The sequence below is a fragment of the Phocoena sinus genome, chromosome 15 (assembly GCF_008692025.1).
Source record: "Phocoena sinus isolate mPhoSin1 chromosome 15, mPhoSin1.pri, whole genome shotgun sequence".
NCBI classification, from domain to species: domain Eukaryota; kingdom Metazoa; phylum Chordata; class Mammalia; order Artiodactyla; family Phocoenidae; genus Phocoena; species Phocoena sinus.
This window is the reverse complement of record NC_045777.1, coordinates 20,855,826-20,874,687: the sequence shown is the minus strand read 5'-3', so window position 1 is coordinate 20,874,687 and position 18,862 is coordinate 20,855,826. Positions and strand designations below refer to the sequence as shown.

The following is an 18,862-nucleotide window of genomic DNA, read 5'->3' as shown; positions in this document are numbered from 1 at the left end:
CGTTTCTTTGGGAGGATGAATAAGAGAAGCAAGTAAGCTGCACCAGGGTAAGGCCGGCATCTGTAGTGTTCCCTGCTGTACCTCTGGCACGTCCATCCTTGCTGGTGAGTGAGTGAGTGAGTGGTGGAGGAACTGTGAGCCTGAGCTCTGGCCCTGGAAGCAGCCTAATTCCAGCTCCTGTAGAGAAGCCAGCCCCAGGGACTGAAAGGAGCTTGTCGAGAGGGGCAGAGAGAAGGAAAAAGGCCAGGCAGCATTTGAGTCCCCGGTCGGTGCCCGTTGGCCCTGAACCTTGCTGCCATCCTACGGTGATAGGATTCATTGTTTGCCTCAGCTAATTCCCACTGGGTTTCTGCCACTTTTGTTAAGAGTTTGGTAATAATAGCAGCATGGTGGCCAGAGCTCAATACATTGTCCTCTGTAATGTACAGTTGCGTGTGGCCAATTTGGAGCCCAATAGGTTTGCCATCTCCTTTGTTCTTGAAACTGCAGTGAGGCTCTTCTGTAGTCTCGTAGGCGCCTTTCTAGGTGCTTTCCTGAAATTGCAGTTTAATACCTTTTGGTAGTTTGAGATTAAAATGCAGTGCTTCTGTTGTATATCTTCATCTTTGAATTTGTAACTTTCACACAGTTTTTCTGTTCCTTATATCAGAGAATCTGAAAAAAAAACATTTCTGTTGCAGGTACAGAGGGACCAGGTGTCAGCATCTCTGAAGAGAGACAAAGTCTAGCTGAAAACTCTGCAACGACTGTTGTTTACAATCCTTATGCTGCCCTTTCTATAGAGCAGCAGAGGCAGAAGCTGCCGGTGTTCAAGGTACATTAAATAAGTATGTTCAGTCGTCGGCCTGAAGCAGCCTGCAGTAGCTTTTTAAAAATTAATTAATTAATTATTTTTTTTGGCTGGGTTGGGTCTTCGTTGCTGTGCGCGGGCTTTCTCTAGTTGTGGTGAGTGGGGGCTACTCTTCATTGTGGCGCGCGGGCTTCTCATTGTGGTGGCTTCTCTTGTTGTGGAGCATGGACTCTAGGCACACAGGCTTCAGTAATTGTGGCACACGGGCTTAGTTGCCCCATGGCATGTGGGATCTTCCCGGACCAGGGATCGAACCTGTGTCCCCTGCCTTGGCAGGCAGATTCGCAACCACTGCACCAGCAGGGAAGTCCCCTGCAGTAGCTTTATACTTGGCACTGAAGTGAATAATGTCCTCTTACTCTTAATGATCCTGTAGAACACAGCGAGCTCAGAGATACCCTTATCTGAAGGGATTGTCTGTTCAAAATGTGTGTTAGTTAACTTTATAAGTCTGGAAAGTCCTTACAGTTTTTTTTGGTTAGATCTTACATATTGGAAAAACTGGAAGAAATGAAATGACATTCGTTTTTCCCCTCTTTGCTTTCAGTTACGGACAAGTTCAAACATACAGAAAAGTAGAGAAAACAGCACAGCGAACTCTTATGCATCCATCTTCAACAAATTACCAACATGTGGCCAGTTTTAGCTTTCTTTTTAAAGGCATATTTCTTTACCCAGGATTAATTAGAAATACGAGGTTGTTTCTGTTGAAGAGATTAACTCCCACTGAGATAGTCATGGGATTTTGGTATGGTTATTACATACCATGTGCACATCCAGACACGTGATTTTATTAATCTCATGAAATGGACATATAAGAGACCAAAGTGTAAACTAGAATTAAGAATATATTCGTTTACAGTGAGCTGTGGCTCTCCAGTACAGATAATACAGTGCATGGACACACGTTTTTCCCCATTGCCAAGTCCACGTGGGAAGCCAAATTGTAATCAGGAAGTGGGCTCAGAGCCAAAGACGGTTTCGATATAGTTGAAGCGTATTTATTTCCTGTAGCCTCTGATGAAGGGTGATGAACTCTCCCTGCCTTGTATGATGTCTCTTGGAATGACCCGAGTAAGTGGGGCCACCAGCACCTGTGTCTCTCTTTCTTCCGGACACTGTTGGGTGAAAGCTGCCCAAGTCCTTGCACATAGGGAGTTTTTTTTGTCTAGACTGTGCTAATAATGCCTCTTCTATTAATATGTTCTTTCTCCAAATGGATATGAAACAGCCACCTTCTGAATTTCGCCAAGTCACCTCGATCAGACTTTTCTGTGGCCCCAAATGTTTTAGTTACTCGTGTACTGATAGTTGCTGAGTTTCTTCTGCAGGTGATTAACCTCATCCATTATATGTGAATGTAAACCAGTTTGACCCTCCAGAGATAAAATTATAGGTTCACCATTGAGGGACACAGTTTGAGCTGTGATGAAGTGTCTGGACTCGAGCTAGACTTTAGAGTTCAAACCCAGGCTTCATCATTTGTGTGCTGTGTGGCCTTGCTTCACTGCCTGAGCTTCTGTTTACTTATCTGTCATGTGGGACTAATGGTACCTTCCTCATAGGATTGGTATGAGGAGCAGATGAGATAAGCCACATAGAGCATTTAGTAAGATATCTGACATGTAGTAAACGTTGGAAGTACAAGGATAATTATTGTTTACCGAGTATTTAATTTTCTTGACTCTTCATCCTCCAACTGTACTTATAATAAACGAAATAACATTAAAAAATGAAAGCAATAAGGTATTAATAACATATTGAAATTAAAATGGTAATAAAAGGGGTGTAAGTTATTGATAAAAATCAAAGCAGAGCTTAAGCATAGTTACAATCTCATAAAATGTTAAAGATAAAGCTAAGAGACCAAAAGGATAAAAAGTTACCCATTCACCACTGCTGCCCCCATTAAAACTAAAAGTGAAAATTCCTTTTTAAAATTTTTTAAAAGATTTTATTTGATGTGGACCATTTTTAAAGTCTTTATTGAATTTGTTACAATATTGCTTCTGTTTTATGTTTTGAGGCATGTGGGATCTTAGCTCCCTGACCAGGGATCGAACCTGCACCCCCTGCATCGGAAGGCGAAGTCTTAACCACTGGACCGCCAGGGAAGTCCCAGTGAAAATAGCTTTAAAAATAGAAGTTGAAACTAAAGCAGCAGTAAATCAAAGGCTCACCCCCCTTTACCCCAATGCCATTTCAAGGCAGCCTTCCCCTCGGCTACCTCCTATAGGCTGGCGTTCTCTTTGGGCCCTGAACACTGCTGTGCAAGGTTGTCCTCTTACTTCCTTAAACTCATCCTCGCTGAAGCTCAGTCTGGTCCTCTGCACCAGCTCTCCTTGATTTCCCTGCCTGTGCCTGTCGGTGGTACTGTCATTCTCCCAGTCTCCAAACTGGAAATAGTTTTGTCATCTCTCTCTTGAATGTCACACGTCGGACTCTCCACTTGCAATGCTTTGTATTTAGCACATGAAGTATGAGTTAATGCCTTCAGTTTCTTCATGCTTATATCAATCTTGTATATTGCTGCCCAGTTTTCTCGGAACACTTATAGCATGTACTGCCTCCTGGCTAAAGTCCAGGTGCTAGCTCTACGTTCAAGGCTTTCACAGTGCGGCTCTAACTACACCTATTGTAATTCATTTCCAAGTCAAACCTGGAGCCTTCGTGGGCTTTTTCTAGCACACCTAGAATAGAGTTCATATAGTTTGCCTATTTCCATCTTCTTTCCTTTACTTATGTCATTTCCCTTTCCTGGAATACCAAGTGTGTCTCTCTCTGTATTCAAATATTCTGTCAAGTTTTCCTTGAACACCCACCCATCCATCCATCCATTCAACCATCCATCCAGCAGATGGATTTACAAAATATCATTTACAAAATATCTGTGAAGAACCCAAACCTTTCCCCTTTCTCTGCCCAAAACAAGAGAAAGCACAGAGTCCAAGCAATCGACAGGAAAGCATCTAGACGAGTCCCAGAGTACCTGCAGCAGAATCTCCTTTGGGTGTTTGTAGAAATGCAGATTCCTGGGCTTCACCCTAGCCCTACTGAATCAAAAACCCTGAGGGTAGGGCTAGGAATCTTCATTTTTAGCAAATATCCTAGAAGATTTTTACACTGAGATTTGAGAACTACATATTTAGACCCTAAATAATGCTAAATTTGAAACCCCAAACAGTCAATACCTTATTTAGCCAGGAAGGCAGCATCTATCTCTCCCAATCTTCACCAAACACATTGTTGGTGTGGAGTCAGATGAGCTGAGCAGTGATCAGAGTGGGAGAATTTGGCAGGTTTTTACTTCATTCCAAACCAGGAATTTATGGAATACCTTTATGACTTTCCAGATCATCGGGTGTGTCTGTAATCAAATGTGGGTACAGAAATACATTCTGAAGCTGAGTACGTGGGATCTTGGAATTATCTGTGACTTTTCAGTGGCCAAATCAGTGTTCTGCTCCTACTGAATGGATTAAGGAAGGCCCAATTGAAATATAGATGTAACCTATGCTTGCTTTATTGTGACTTGGCCTTAGAGGTAGAGGCGAAAGCATATTCTTTTTGTTTTCACAAGTTAATAAATGAAAAAAAATTAAATTAAGTAATACATGCATGTTGAACAAAATTCAAAGGTCTCCTTCATATCCCTGCTCCCCGGCCACCTTCTTCTGCTCACTGGAGACGGTATAGTTACCAGTTTCTTGTTTTGTTTTTCCTCAAAGTAGCTTATACATAAAGAAGCATATATGTATTTGCCCTTTCTTCTTCTGTTTTTAAAATTTATTTAGTTTTGGCTGCATTGGGTCTTCGTTGCTACATGTGGGCTTTTTCTAGTTGTGGTGAGCAAGGGGCTACTCTTCATTGCGGAGCACGTGCTTCTCATTGTGGTGGCTTCTCTTGTTGCGGAGCACGGGCTCCAGGCTGGCAGGCTTCAGTAGCTGTGGCATGCTGGCTCAGTAGTTGTGGCTTGCAGGCTCTAGAGCGCAGGCTCAGTAGTTGTGGCGCACGGGCCCAGTTGCCCCGCAGCATGGGATCTTCCCGGACCAGGGCTTGAACCCGTGTCCCCTGAACCAGCAGGCGGATTCTTAACCATTGCACCACGAGGCAAGTCCCTACCCTTTCTTTAAAAACACAAATAGTAGTGTATCATTCACGCTGTCCTGCACTTTGCTTTCTTACCATAGCAGACCTCATTGACCATTCCACATCAGTACAAATAGACATTTGTTCTTTTTAACGACTCTGTATTATTCCGTTATTGAAGTGTTTCACAGCTGTGTAACCACTCCCTTGTTGATGAACATTTAGGCTGTTTGAATTTTTGGCTCTTATAAACAATACGCAGTGAGTATGCTTGTACATGCATCTTTGTTCACATGTATTAGGATGTCTGTAGTCTAACTTCTTATAAGTGGAAATCTTGAATTAAAAGGTATGTGCGTTATATATTTTGATAAGTTATTACACTCAGTTGCAGTTGTATCACCTTGTACTGACACCAACAGTACCTGCAATGTATTTTGATGTATATTAGAAATATATTTTGATAGTTCTTTTTAAAATTTCCTTCCCTTTGGCAAACAGCTCATTCCATAATGTTTAAATATCTTTGTTTAGGTCTTTTGAGAAAATGTATGTCTATTTACAATGTTTGGTTATATTTTTTCAGCTTAGGAATCATATACTGTACTTGATAGAAAACTATCAAACAGTGGTGATTGTTGGAGAAACAGGATGTGGGAAAAGCACGCAGATTCCACAAGTGAGTACATTTAAATGTGTCTTTATACTTAGATTTGATTGGAAGGATTTTGTAACTTGAAAACTCTCTTTAGCATTTTTTGCATCTTTAAGATCTCCTCTCAGAGAGGAAATAGTCAACCCAACTAGATGTTTTTTATTAAACTTTTGAACTTTTGTTAAACTTTTAATTTCTTTGATTAGAAGAAGTAACGGTCATCTTCAATTTATTATAATTCTAAAATAATAATAGAATAGCCATACTCTGAAAGGAACAATGGGAGCTCATTTGAAGAGGTGTAATGCATAGTTTTTGTCCTCAAATAATTGCAGTTGAAGAGGTGGTGTAAGATGGATGCTGCTATAGTTGTGAATAAAGATTGACTGTTATAGAATTATGCAGTGCTATGGAATAAACCTCTCTTACAGGACAAAATTTTATCTGGTGTGGATAGAAGTGGAAAGAAGGATCAGGAAAGTCCTCATAAAAGAAATGACATTTGAAATTGGGGAAAAAATATTAAAAAGAAAAAAAACACAAAGAAATAGACCTTGAATGATCAGTGGGAGTTGGCTGGGAAGATATCCTCATCCATCGAATATTGCGGTTAGAGATATTGGGGTGGAGAAGTGCTTGGGGCTCAACAGAGTGGACAGGTAAGATCAAGAGTGGAAAGATAGGGTGAAGTCAAAGTGTGTCTTAAGAGCTTCAACTTGGGGGGTGAAGAATGATATTTAAGTGGTCAGGGATAAGAGTCCTTGTAGGTTTTTCTTTCCTTTTTAAATATATATATATATATTTTTAAGTAATTAATTTTTTTAATTTATTTTTGGCTACGTTGGGTCTTCACTGCTGCGTGCAGGCTTTCTCTAGTTGTGGTGCGCGGGCTTCTCATCTCGGTGGCTTCTCTTGTTGCGGAGCACAGGCTCTTGGCGCGCGGGCTGCAGTAGTTGTAGCACGTGGGCTCAGTAGTTGTGGCTCGCGGGCTCTAGAGCACAGGCTCAGTAGTTGTGGCACACGGGCTTAGTGGCTCCGCGGCATGTGGGATCTTCTGGGACCAGGGCTCGAACCCATGTCCCCTGTATTGGCAGGCGGATTCTTAACCACTGCGCCACCAGGGAAGTCCCTTAATATAGATTTTTATTGAAGTATAAAATACATATCAGAAAGTACCTGTATCATAATTGTAGAGCTTGATAAACCTTCACAAGTGAATACAACTGTGCTACCAGCGCTCAGATCAAGGAACAGAACATCACCAGAATCCCAGAAGCCCCCGTGTCCCCTTATAGTCTCCTGCCCTTTCTTCCTGCCCCCACAAACATACACACAAGGGTGATATTTATTGTCTTCTAGCACCATAGATGAGTTCTGCATATTTTTGAACTCTTATAAAGAAAAAAATAAACCTTCTTTTGCCCAACCCAATAATGGATTTAGGATGGGGCCCAGACATAGGAATTTCTTAAAAGTTCTCCAGATGATCTAATGTGCAGTGGGGGAAAGGTAGGCAGAAGGGAATGACCTAGTGGGAAAAGGACAGTAGAGGAGATGGTGACCTGGAGGGAGAACATATGTGCAGATGGTGTCAAGACCCTAGCGGATTACTTGCTTCTTAAAGAGAGACACAGGAGAAGGGCCATGTTAAATTACTGAGAGATTATCAGCAAGAAAGTGATATTAATAACAACAATGATAATAAACCAAGTAACAGTAAGTAATAATTATAAGTGCTACATGAAGTGTTACACATATTAACCTATTTAATCCTCAGTGACCTTGTGAGGTAGGCACTGTTGTTACCTTCACTTTACAGATGAGGACGCTGTAGAAAGTGGTGAGGTGGGGGAATATAGAACAGAGGTAAACGGCCACGTGAGATTAGATGAGTCTAGTTTGTTTTGGAATTAGTCAGTATGGTTATTTAGTCAGCTGAGGATAAACTCTGTTATGTAACAAAGAACCTGAAAATCTCCGTGGCCTAAGAACACAAAGGTGTTTTTCTTCCTCATACTGTGTGCTTTTCTTGGGTTGATGACCCAACGTATGGACTGTTCCATCTGATCACTGGGACCTAGGATGACGGCACAGCTCCTGTCTGGGACGTGTGGATCTTGTGGTAGGTGGCAGAGTCATGAGCTGGCTCTTAAACCTGCAGACTGGGAGTGGCACTTCTCACATTCATTGGTTAAAGCAAATGACATGGCCAGGTCTGAGAGCAGTAGGGTGGTAGTGCATACAGTCTTCCCACAGGGATGGGTAGAAGATATTTGGATCAGTAATACAATGTAGCACAATGATCTGGTCATTTCCCCCAGCAAAGCTTAGCTACCAGGGAGCAGAGAGCACCTGCTGAGTCCAGGTAGAAGAATGTTCTGAAGGGGAAAGAGGAGTAGGGTCTGAGGATCCAGCCTGGGCAGTATGGCAGCAAATTTTTTTTTTAAGTTTTATTTTAATATTTTTAATTTTGGGGGAAAATTTAATAGAGTCACATGGTTTAAAATTCAAAAGACACAAAAGGATATAAAAAGAGAAAGATTTCTCTTCTGCCCTATTTTCTGATACTTCCTTTATGCAGATGCAATTGATGTTATAAGTTTCTTGGATAGAGATTTGTTAATTGGTTTTACACAGAAATGTGGTATTACAGAGAAATATATAAATATATATTCCTCCCGTTTTAAAAATGCAAATGGTAGTATCTATACATGCTTTATGTACCTTGTTTTATTTTTTCTGTTTAATGTATCAGTCTCTTTTTAGTTGCATAGATTCCACATAATTTATTTTACCAGTTCCCAGTTGGTAGACATTTAGGTTGTTTCCAGTTTTGTGTTATCACAATGATGCAGTGAGTCAATTTGCATCTATCTCAGTTTGCACACATATGGGTATATTTATAGAATAAATGAGGTAGTTATGGAATTGCTGGGTCAAAGGGCACATGCATTTGAATTTAATTATTATTATTTTTAAAAAATTAATTTATTTTTGGCTGCATTGGTCTTTGTTGCTGCATGTGGGCTTTCTCTAGTTGCAGCTGGTGGGGGCTACTCTTTGTTGCAGTGCGCGGGCTTCTCCTTGCCGTGGCTTCTCTTGTTGCAGAGCACGGGCTCCAGGCATGCAGGCTTCAGTAGTTGCAGCACGCGGGCTCCAGAGCGCAGGCCAAGTAGTTGTGGCGCATGGGCTTATTTTACTCCGTGGCATATGGGGTCTTTCTGGAGCAGGGCACGAACCCGTGTCCCCTGCATTGGCAGGCAGATTCTTAACCACTGTGCTACCAAGGAAGTCCCTGAATTTAATTATTTTTAAGGAACTGTATTTTTTTTTTTTTTTTTTGCGGTACGCGGGCCTCTCACTGCTGTGGCCTCTCCCGTTGCAGAGCACAGGCTCTGGACGCGCAGGCTCAGCAGCCATGGCTCACGGGCCCAGCCGCTCCGCAGCATGTGGGATCTTCCCGGACCGGGGCACGAACCCGTGTCCCCTGCATCGGCAGGCGGACTCTCAACCACTGCGCCACCAGGGAAGCCACATCACTGACTCTTGATGTCAACACTATACCTGCTTTTGCAGCATCTTTAAATTTTCACCTGTAAGCAACCATAAGCAGGCAGAAGTCTAAATCCCAGGTGTATTGAGAGACTGGCTTCATGGACAGATTTATTATTGTGCAAACTGTTTTTCTTTCCCCTAGCACTAGTACTGCGACATTGACTATGAGAGTGTGTGTGTTTCATTTTGGATGGTAGAACTGTGTCCTGGTTATTTGGCTTTGGTTTGCTGAGCTTGAATCCTAGCTCTTCGAGTTTTACCTGTGTCCTGGGACAAGGCATATATGACCTCTTTGTTTCCTTATCTCGAAATTGCTGATGATGCTGTTACCTTCCGCACTGGCTTTGTTGTGAGGATTAAATGGGGTTATGCATACCAGACAGTTCCTGGCACTTAGTGATGTACTCGGTGAATCTTAGCCATTATTCTTGTAGTTCTCTTTCTGAATTTGTGTTGATTGGGGTGGTTGGTAGTGTTTTGTGTATGTATTCAGTGCAAGAGAGAAATTTCACAGTTTTGATAGCAAAACCCCTACATTATCTAAAACACTCTGTTCCTTACAGGCATTTTTTAAATTATTATTTTTAGCTAATTTTAGACTAACAGGAAAGTTGCAAAAATAATACAGAATTCCCTTAGACCCCTTACCCCACTTCCCTTACTACAGTAATCAAAAGCAGGACAGTAACAATACCAGTAATCAGACTACAGATCTTATCAAAGCTTATCAGTTTCCCCACCAAAGTTCCTTCTCAGAAGATCCAGGATCCTTCTCCCTGGTCTCCTCCAGTCTATGAAAGTTCCCCATTCTTTCTTCATCTTTTATGACCTTGACACTTTTGAAGAGTACCAGGCATTTATTTTATAGAATGTCCCTCAGTTTGGGTTCGTGTGACGTTTTCTCATGACTAGAATGAGCTGATGCATTTTTGGCAAGAATCCCATAGAAATGATGTGTCCTTCTTAGTGTATTGTATCAAGAGGGTTGACATGGTGGTCTTACCACTGGTGAGGATAATTGGATCACTTTGTTAAGGTGCCAGGTTTCATCTGTAAAGTACTGTCTTTCCCTTTGTAGTTGATAAATATCTTGGAGGAGATATTTTTAGACTGCAAATAATCTGCTTTTCAAACTATCACCTACTAATTTTAGCATCCCTCCATAGATCTTGTCTGCAGCAGTTACTCAGGTGTTTCCCTAATGAAGGATTTTCTCTATTCCTATTTCCTTTTACATTTATTAAATGGAATCTTCTGTAAGGAAGAACTGTTCTTTCTCCCTCACTTACTTATTTATTCAATTATTTATGTGTATCGGTATGGATTCATGGATATTTATTTTATTCTATGGGTTAAAATCCAATACTACCATTATTTTGTTGGTCAGAATGGTCCAGCTTTGGTCATTAGGAACTCCTTCAGTTTGGCTCCTGTGTTCTTTCTAAAAGCCTCCATTCATTTTTTTTGAACACTTCCTTTACTTTCTAATAACACAGACTGTGTCAGGCTTGTCTTATGTTTTTCCTTTACTAGGCTTGGGATCAACCGCTTCTCCAAGGAGCCCTGGTTCCTTTTATTGGAGAATGGTGTTTAAAAATCAAGATTTGGGTGCTAGGGTGCTCATTGTTACTGAGGTGTCATTGCTATAAGTCTCAGTGGGCAGATTTAGGAAATATATATGAATAATAAATCCCTACATAATCCCACTTATATATCTGTATCAATCTGTATATATATTAAAAAACATGAATTTATGCTGATACTTCATTGATTCCAATCCCACATCATAGGGCTCATCTAAAGGACCCATAAAATAGCTTCAGAATTCCTAACCCATACCCCTAACATTTACTAAGTAGATTACAGCATTAGGTACAGTTCTTTGCATCTCTGGCCTTCAGTCAAGATACTGTTTTCAGTTACTTAGGTTGGTTCTTTTCTTCTCCACCCCCTTCACTGTGATCAGTTATTCATTTGTAATACAGAAAGGGTCATTTGATAGGTTTGCATTTCTTTTGGTTTCCCTCCACATCCTGGTTAGTTTTGTGTATTTATTTGGGTACTTGAAGAGTACGTGCAACATGATTGTGGTTCTGAGAGTCAGAGCTACACAAAAAGCTCTACTCAAAGCATTGCCCCTCCCTCTTATCCCTGCTGCCATGTTTTCATTCCTCCCTTTTTCCACCCCTTTCCTACCAATCCTCCGTAGTCAACCATTCTCTTTAGTTTCTAGTTTGTCCTTCCTTTATTTCTTTTGAACAAATGAGCAGATACATGTATGTAACAGCATTTTAAATCTTTTTCTATTATAGAAGTAATATATATTGATTGTAAAACAATTTAGACATTATGGAAACAGGTAACTCTGATAACCCCTGTTATCCATTTTGGATTTTAAAAAGCATATAATCAAATAAATACATAAGAAATTAGTATATGTGGAAAATAAATACAGAAATAAATCAGATAATATAATCAAATTTAATGTATACTAATAAAATCTAATGGGATATATACATGTATATAAAGTCTGATTTTTTTTTTTGCAATAACAAATGTTGTTTTATTGGTCTTGTTTAAAAAATCTAATTATATTTATTTACTCTGACTAAAATATTTTGTATGGTTGATATTTATTGAATTGTCTCTGTGTGTACTTTAAAATTCTTTGTTCTACAGATTTAGCACTGTTCTGAGTGACCCATGGATGGTTTTTTTATTCCTTGAGACAGCTGTAGTACGGGGAAATTTTGTAAGACTGGGGAGTCAGAATGTTGAATTTATGCCTTAGTTCTTCTGATTATCACCTCTGTTGTGAACTTAATTAAGCATATGACCTAACATTTCAAAACCTCAGATGCCTCATTTGCAAAATAGTTTTTTAAATCTCTGCTGGGAGAAGAACCATCTGTTAATTCTTTTCTCAGTGATTTTAACATAATCCAGGGTCATCTTGGGGGAGATTGTTTCTGGAGAAGTGGTGTCGGGTGTATACTGAAATGTGATTTTATTTGTAGTACCTCGCAGAAGCTGGCTGGACAGCCGAAGGAAGAGTGGTGGGAGTGACCCAGCCCCGAAGAGTGGCTGCTGTTACAGTGAGTTTCTCTTTTGTTGTAAAGACTCTGTTTGTGTCTTCTATTTCAATAACTTTTCCCTTGTTTCTTAAAAGCTGCAAATGAATATGATTTACAGCTCCTCAAGAATTTAATTCTTCACTTGAAAAAGAACTATGATTATTTTTGTAAAATTGATACCTGTACATTATGAATTTTTATGTAGTAATAAAGTACAGAAGTCAAAACAAAAAAAGTGATTAAAAAAAAAAAAACCAAAACCCAAATCTCACCACCCAGCAAAAACAGTTTGAACATTTGTGAACATCATTTCAAGTTTCTCTTTTATGTTCACATAAAAATGAATGGTTGGCTGGATGGATAGAAATGATTTTATAAAAATGGGTTCATAGCCATATATTTGCTTTTGTTGAATTTAACAAAAGAGGAAACTTCAGTGAAATAGGAGTAATTACTGAACTTCGGATAAATAATTTTTCACTACAAGAGAATTTATTAAAGCTTGAAAACTAAGAAAAAGGATTACAAAAAGCTTTAGGGTGTTACTCATTTTTGGAACTATGTTATAGGTAGTTGCCTATCACAAGAGTAAATTAGCACACTGATTCTTTCTACCGTTCCTCCCTCCATTTGTGATAAATGCAGTGCTATAATTTTTATTTCAAGATTTATAAATATTCTTTTCTGTAATCATAACTCCCACAGGTATTTAACTTTAATTCTAGTTTAATAATCACTAATAATTTTCCAAGGTTTTGCCAACTTTGAATTGCTCATTTCACTTTATTTCTTGATTGGCTGAATTTTACATGCCTGAGAATGTTTGATTGTGGTCTTTGTTGATATAAAATTCTTGATTCATCCTCTCTAGGAGCTGTGCAGACACTGCTCCACTGTCTTTTGGCCTGGAGGATCACTGTATAGAAATAGTCTGAGGTCCAGTGGAGTTTTTCCACTCCCTATCTTCCTGGCCTGCTTTTTCTGCTTGAATGCTTGTAACATGCTTGTTTTTGTACCAGGATATGTCTTGATGCTGATTGTTCTGTCTCATTTTTTATTAAATGTGGAAGAACTTTTAATCTTCAGGCTCAATCTCGTTATATCAGGCAAGTTTTCATCCATTATTTCTTGGCACACTTTTCTGTTCCATTTATTTTTTTCTCTTTTCTAAGAGCACCAATTAAGTGTATATTAGATCCCCTTTGTCTCTTTTTGGTATTTAGCACCCTCTCTGGAATCATCTATTTTCCAGTTTGTTTTGTGATATTTCTTCAAGCCTGTCCACAATGTTCACGATTGTTTTTAGTCAAATTTATTCTATTTTGATTCCTTTGTAACTTTATCTGGGTCTCATAATCACTTCTTTGAATGCTTTTTTGTTTCTTTACTAGCTAGAGAAGTGAATATTTAGAACGGGTGGAGGTATTACAGTACATTACAAATTTTAAAAGCTGATAATACCACAAACATTTTTTAAAAATCCAGAAAATAACATAGTATTTTTATTAAAGTATTTTTATTAATTAGCTGACACATTTCTGTAAATCTTTTTTCCTGCAATTTTTAGCTCTATCCCCACTGACCACCTCTTCACTTGACAACGATTTCCCATTATCTTCCTTCAGAGAGAGTAGAGCAGTATTTTAATGTTTCTCTAGCATGGGTGATTTAGATTTGCTTTTTATTATTGGTACTGTGGAGAACCTCCTTTGGCTTTGTAGCATTTGTAGCATTGTGTAAATTTGGGGGACTATTCTCATATTTGGGAAAAGCCTCTCTGTAACTTCTTGCATGTTCAGGCTGTGAGATTTGGGGGATGTCCACAGATTGGTTTCTGACCTGTACATTTGAGACCTTGTTTCTCCTCAACTGTGCTTTGACTTTGTCTCTTCTTTAAGTTGTTTTAGCTTAAGCTTGTGATTTCTTTGAAACTGGATTTCTTTGGCTGAATTCTACTTCTGTTTCTTTGGGTAATACTTTTGCAATTTCCTTTTTAAACTGCTTTTTTGCTCATGTTCCCTTCTTTCCTTCTTTCTTAGTTGGCTTTAATGCAGTGGGCTGTGTTGGTATTTTTATGATAAGTGCTTATCTTTGAGTGGGCTCATTTGCTACCTGCAGAATTGTGAGGTTGTTCTGGTCTGGCCTCTCACCAAATCTCTTATTGTCCTTTGCTGGTGGAGGATGAGGATGAGAATGCGGTCCAGCACTCCTTAGTGATTTGAGAGGTCTGTTGCAGCTCATGATAAGATTCTTTGGGCTCTGTGATTTGGGATTGATACTTGCTATTGGATTGCCTGCCTTCTCCTTCACCTCCCCCTCTGTGATTCTTTGCTGTCAAAGTTGGCTCTCCACTGAGACATTTCCTGTGTCTCCTGGGTCTGGACACACTACTGCTTCTTGTCTTCCTAATACAAGGCTTGTCAGCTCTGCCTTTTAAGGAGGTGACACATTAAGGAAGCCAGCAGCCTGCTCTGGTTGTGAGGAGGCCTGGGCCTCTCTTCTAGATTCAGACCTCACAGTATTTGGCAACTGTGTTTCCTAGTTTATTATTTGGGCTTGTGCCAGTTTCCTTCTTTCATTGGAGATGCAGGTTTTGGTTGATAATATGTTTTATTTATTTATTTTTTTGTTTTAAATTAGCTCTGAGAGGGAAATAGGGGCAAAGATGCCTTTATTTTGCCACCTCTACCTGGACAAGAAGTTAATTCTATTTCCTTGAGATATTTTTACTCCTTATTGAGTTTTAATTATTGTGTAATTCTTTTTCCCCAAAGTTCACTTTAATTGTCTTCAAAGTTAGACATTATTGATAAACATTTCCCAAGTCTTCTGTGTGTGTAAAAATGGAGATAACAGTTGGGCAACTAGATTGCAATGTTAGACATAACCTTTTATGTCATGAAAGATGATTCACTTACTTAAAACATTTGAACAATTTTTTCTGTTTGTGGTTTTGAATCCCAGCTCTTAATCAATTTGCATTTTTCCTCCAAATTTGTAGTCATGGATAATTTCCATGAAATCACATGCTTTCTCTTAAAGAACAAAGAGTATATAAATTAGCTGTGTAGTATTAATAGAGCTGGCCAGTTTGAAATGCTGCATCTCAGAAAGTACTTTGTGTGCAGACTAAAATCTGAAAACAGTCTCAGAGCCTCAGAACAGATTACACAAGCCATTGCCTGATCTCTGCGAGAGGCAGTTCCTTAATGAGTATGTTCATTGGACTCACATAGTCTGGGTTTGACTTCACGACCAGGCCCTGCCTTGAAATATGATTCAGGACAAGCTCTAAGCCTGTCTTATTTCAGTTTCTTTCTTTGTAAAAAAGAGGGTCTATTGCCCACCTCACGGACTGTGTACATGTTTAATGAGATAAAATTTGTGAAAGCTTGGAGCACAGCACCTGCACCTAGGAGGTGCTCAGTGATTGGTGACTGGTTTTCCTTTTGACCTCCTTTTCCTATATCTGTTTCTATTAAAAAGATATGTTTATCCAGTCTAATTGAAGAGGTTATTGGGACTAGAACTTAAACAGTAGAGGTAAAAATCTATTAAAGAGCCAACAGAGTATGGCCATGCAAATGTCCAGTGGTGTGATCATACATGATAAAATTTCTGAAAAGGAATTTGAAGTTAAAATCCATTTTGTAGCAAATGTATACGAATAGTGAAATAATAAGAATAAATATGTTTGGCTTCATAAAATGATTATATTTTTACGGAGAGGTTGGTTCATTTATGCTCATTCTTTTTGTTTTTCTTTCTTTCTTTCTTTTTTTTTTTTTTTTGCGGTACGCAGGCCTCTCACTGTTGTGGCCTCTCCCGTTGCGGAGCACAGGCTCCGGATGTGCAGGCCCAGCAGCCATGGCTCACAGGCCCAGCCACTCCGCGCCATGTGGGATCTTCCCGGACTGGGGCACGAACCTGTGTCCCCTGCATTGGCAGGCGGACTCTCAACCACTGCGCCACCAGGGACGACCCTATGCTCATTCTTATGAGCTGGTTTTGCCCATAAGCTCCAGTATCTCTATGCACACATTCGCTGTTTGTACCATTTTTCAAGATTTATAGTTTAATGTTCTGTAGGGTTGAAATTGAAACAATAACAAAACTGTCCCTGTGAAACCCTGGTTATTAGGAGCTATAACCTCCAGAGGTAGAGCAGTGTAGGATGAATTTCTGGTTTCATAAGATGTTTTGAAAGACTACATGGTGTACATCAGCTGCTCGATGACTGATTCTGTCTTGGCCTCTTAGATCTGTAATTTCAAGTCATCTGGCAGAACCACTTCTGATCCTCATCTGCTCTTCAGTTTCTTAAACACCAATGGTCAGATAACGCCCAGTGTGCTAGGCTCGCAGAGCTGCGTGCAGGGAGCCTCTGGGCTCCAGAGCCTGGGGCTGCTGTGGCCCTATGGCTGTAGCTGAAAGCTCTGCCTCAGGACACCTCCTGTGTCAGCTCATGTTCCAAACTCAGGATGCAGGGACTACATGGGAGGTTGCCTTGCCTGTGAAAGGAGGAGACGACATGCATGGGGGTTGGTTGGTGGGTGGGGACCCCAGGAAACTTCTGTAATTTTGTTTCCCTTTGGTTCTTTGTTAGTTAGATAGTTTACATAATGAGCATTAAACTCTCTTTTCTTTCAAGGTAAACTAAGTTATAAGCATTATTGTTCTTCCACTTTTATGTTTATTCAGTATTTCAGATATTTTCTATTAATAAGCTAATAGCCTTTGAATGGCCTTCTGGAGTAGTAGGAGATCTTGTGGTTGGATTCTTTTTTCTCTTTCCTACCCTCACCTTTTATTTGTCATCTATTGGTAGGTGAAAAATATATCTGTAGTTTATGGTCTTCATAATACATTATGTATTTTGTTTTCTACTTTACTTTATTATGTTAACTTGAATCCTTTGTTAATCTTCTCATCTGCCTTTTGAAAAGTTTTCAACCTGCATTCTTGTCTCTATTTCCCCTTGTAATAGTTTTGGTAACTGGGACACTGTTGCAGATTGTTTTAGATTATCTTGCTCTGGAAACGTTATTCTTTCGCTTCCAAAGAGAAATGAACATGGCCAAGTATTGAATTTGATCGTTCTTGTTCCCTTGCCTTCATGGTCCAGTGGAAGTTGTTTTATTTCAAGGCGTAAAGACATGGAAATTTGTCCCTAGTTGGTGTGCTAAAGAAAGCTTTAGGAATAGGGTGAATCTTGAAATTTCTTTTTCCCTTTTTGCTTCACCCACCAGGAAATCTAGAGCTGAATTTGTGGCTCAACTTAAATAACTTAGGCATATCTGTGTTTTAAAAATTTTCTCATTGACTTTGATCTTTTGAATTTTGTCTGTAATTTCTTTGATCCTGATCTGTAACATATTTACATGATTCCATTTTTATTCTTATAAGTTGCCTCAAGTCAATTATAGAATGAGGTGAGATACATAAAGTTGATAGCTGCAAAGCTTATCACACTAGTTTTCTAATAACCTGCCCCTTCTCTTCTCATTTCCCACTGTGTTCAACGTATTATTTAAAAAATAAGTGACCTTTAGATTTTCCGTAGTGTGTGCTCTGGGCAGTAATTTCTGTGTCTCTATTTTCAGCATGATCTTTCTTCCCAAAGGTTGCAGGGAGAGTGGCTGAGGAAAGGGGTGCGGTGCTGGGCCACGAGGTGGGCTACTGCATCCGCTTTGATGACTGCACCAACCCACTGGCTACAAGAATTAAGGTGAGCTGCAGAGCTGCTTTTCCTATTGTGAATAAGGAAGATTCTTTGCGGGGAGATAAAAACATACAGCCATCGCTGCTGACTGAGGCGCTGATACTGTGGCAGAAAGTGTATGAGAGCATCCTGGCCCTCCGGGAAGTTAGTCTGCTGGGAGGTGCAGAGCACTTTCCGAGTCCTTGCGTTTTAGCCCAGAAAGGACCTTGGAAGTAGAGCTAAGCCCTTGGTTCTCCAGATGAAGAGGTTGAGGACCTGGGAGGTTGAATGACCTACCTGACATTACGTGTGCATTGGTGATGGAACCAGAACTCAAAACTGACCTTTCTCATGTTTGTTTTATTGTTTTCCCACCAATCCACATAGCTCACTAAATATAGAAACTTACCCATAAAAGACTTAAAAACAGGAATAAATATTGGGTGGGCCGAAAGGTTTGTTCGTTTTTTTCCGTAAGATGGCTCTAGTAGCACTTAGTTGTCTTTAACTTCATTCGAGACAATTTTGATAAATTGTATGTGACAGCTGTCATAATCAGCGTGCGTTAAAAAGACATCAAAATTGGTGAATTTTTGTGTAGCCATTTTAATATTGAAGATGGAAGAAAAAAAGCAGCACTTTCGGCGTTTTATGCTTTATTATTTCAAGAAAGGTAAAAACGTTAAAAAAAGATTTGTGCGAACTGTTTTGGGGTGAGAATAACAGCATCTAGTTGCTACTGCATTTTTCTGAAGCATTTTATAAACATTCATTAAGCTTAAATGATAATAGCTGCCATTCTTGAGCTCTCTCTGTGTGCTAGGGCCTGTGCTAAGCACTGGACATATACTATCTCACTCAATTCTCACAGTAACCCTGTGAGGTGGATTCTTTATTCTCTCCATTTTACAAATGAGGAATCAGGCTCAGAGAGGGTA

General features: G+C 39.7%; 1 protein-coding gene across 3 annotated transcripts in view; it reads left to right on the top strand.

Annotated features, from left to right (window-relative positions):
* DHX35 (DEAH-box helicase 35) overlaps positions 1 to 18,862 on the top strand; it is a 70,863-nt gene that overhangs the window by 6,101 nt on the left and 45,900 nt on the right. For 2 of the 3 annotated variants that reach the window (XR_004345826.1, XM_032605523.1), the window contains exons 2-5: positions 681 to 814; positions 5,526 to 5,618; positions 12,167 to 12,244; positions 17,847 to 17,951. Coding sequence is in view for 1 of the 3 variants with exons in the window: in XM_032605523.1 (XP_032461414.1) it covers positions 681 to 814; positions 5,526 to 5,618; positions 12,167 to 12,244; positions 17,847 to 17,951 (410 nt within the window). In the remaining 2 variants the exon portion in view is untranslated. Of the gene's footprint in view, positions 1 to 680; positions 815 to 5,525; positions 5,619 to 12,166; positions 12,245 to 17,826; positions 17,952 to 18,862 lie in introns of all 3 variants that reach the window. The other variant, XM_032605524.1, reaches the window with a different exon arrangement.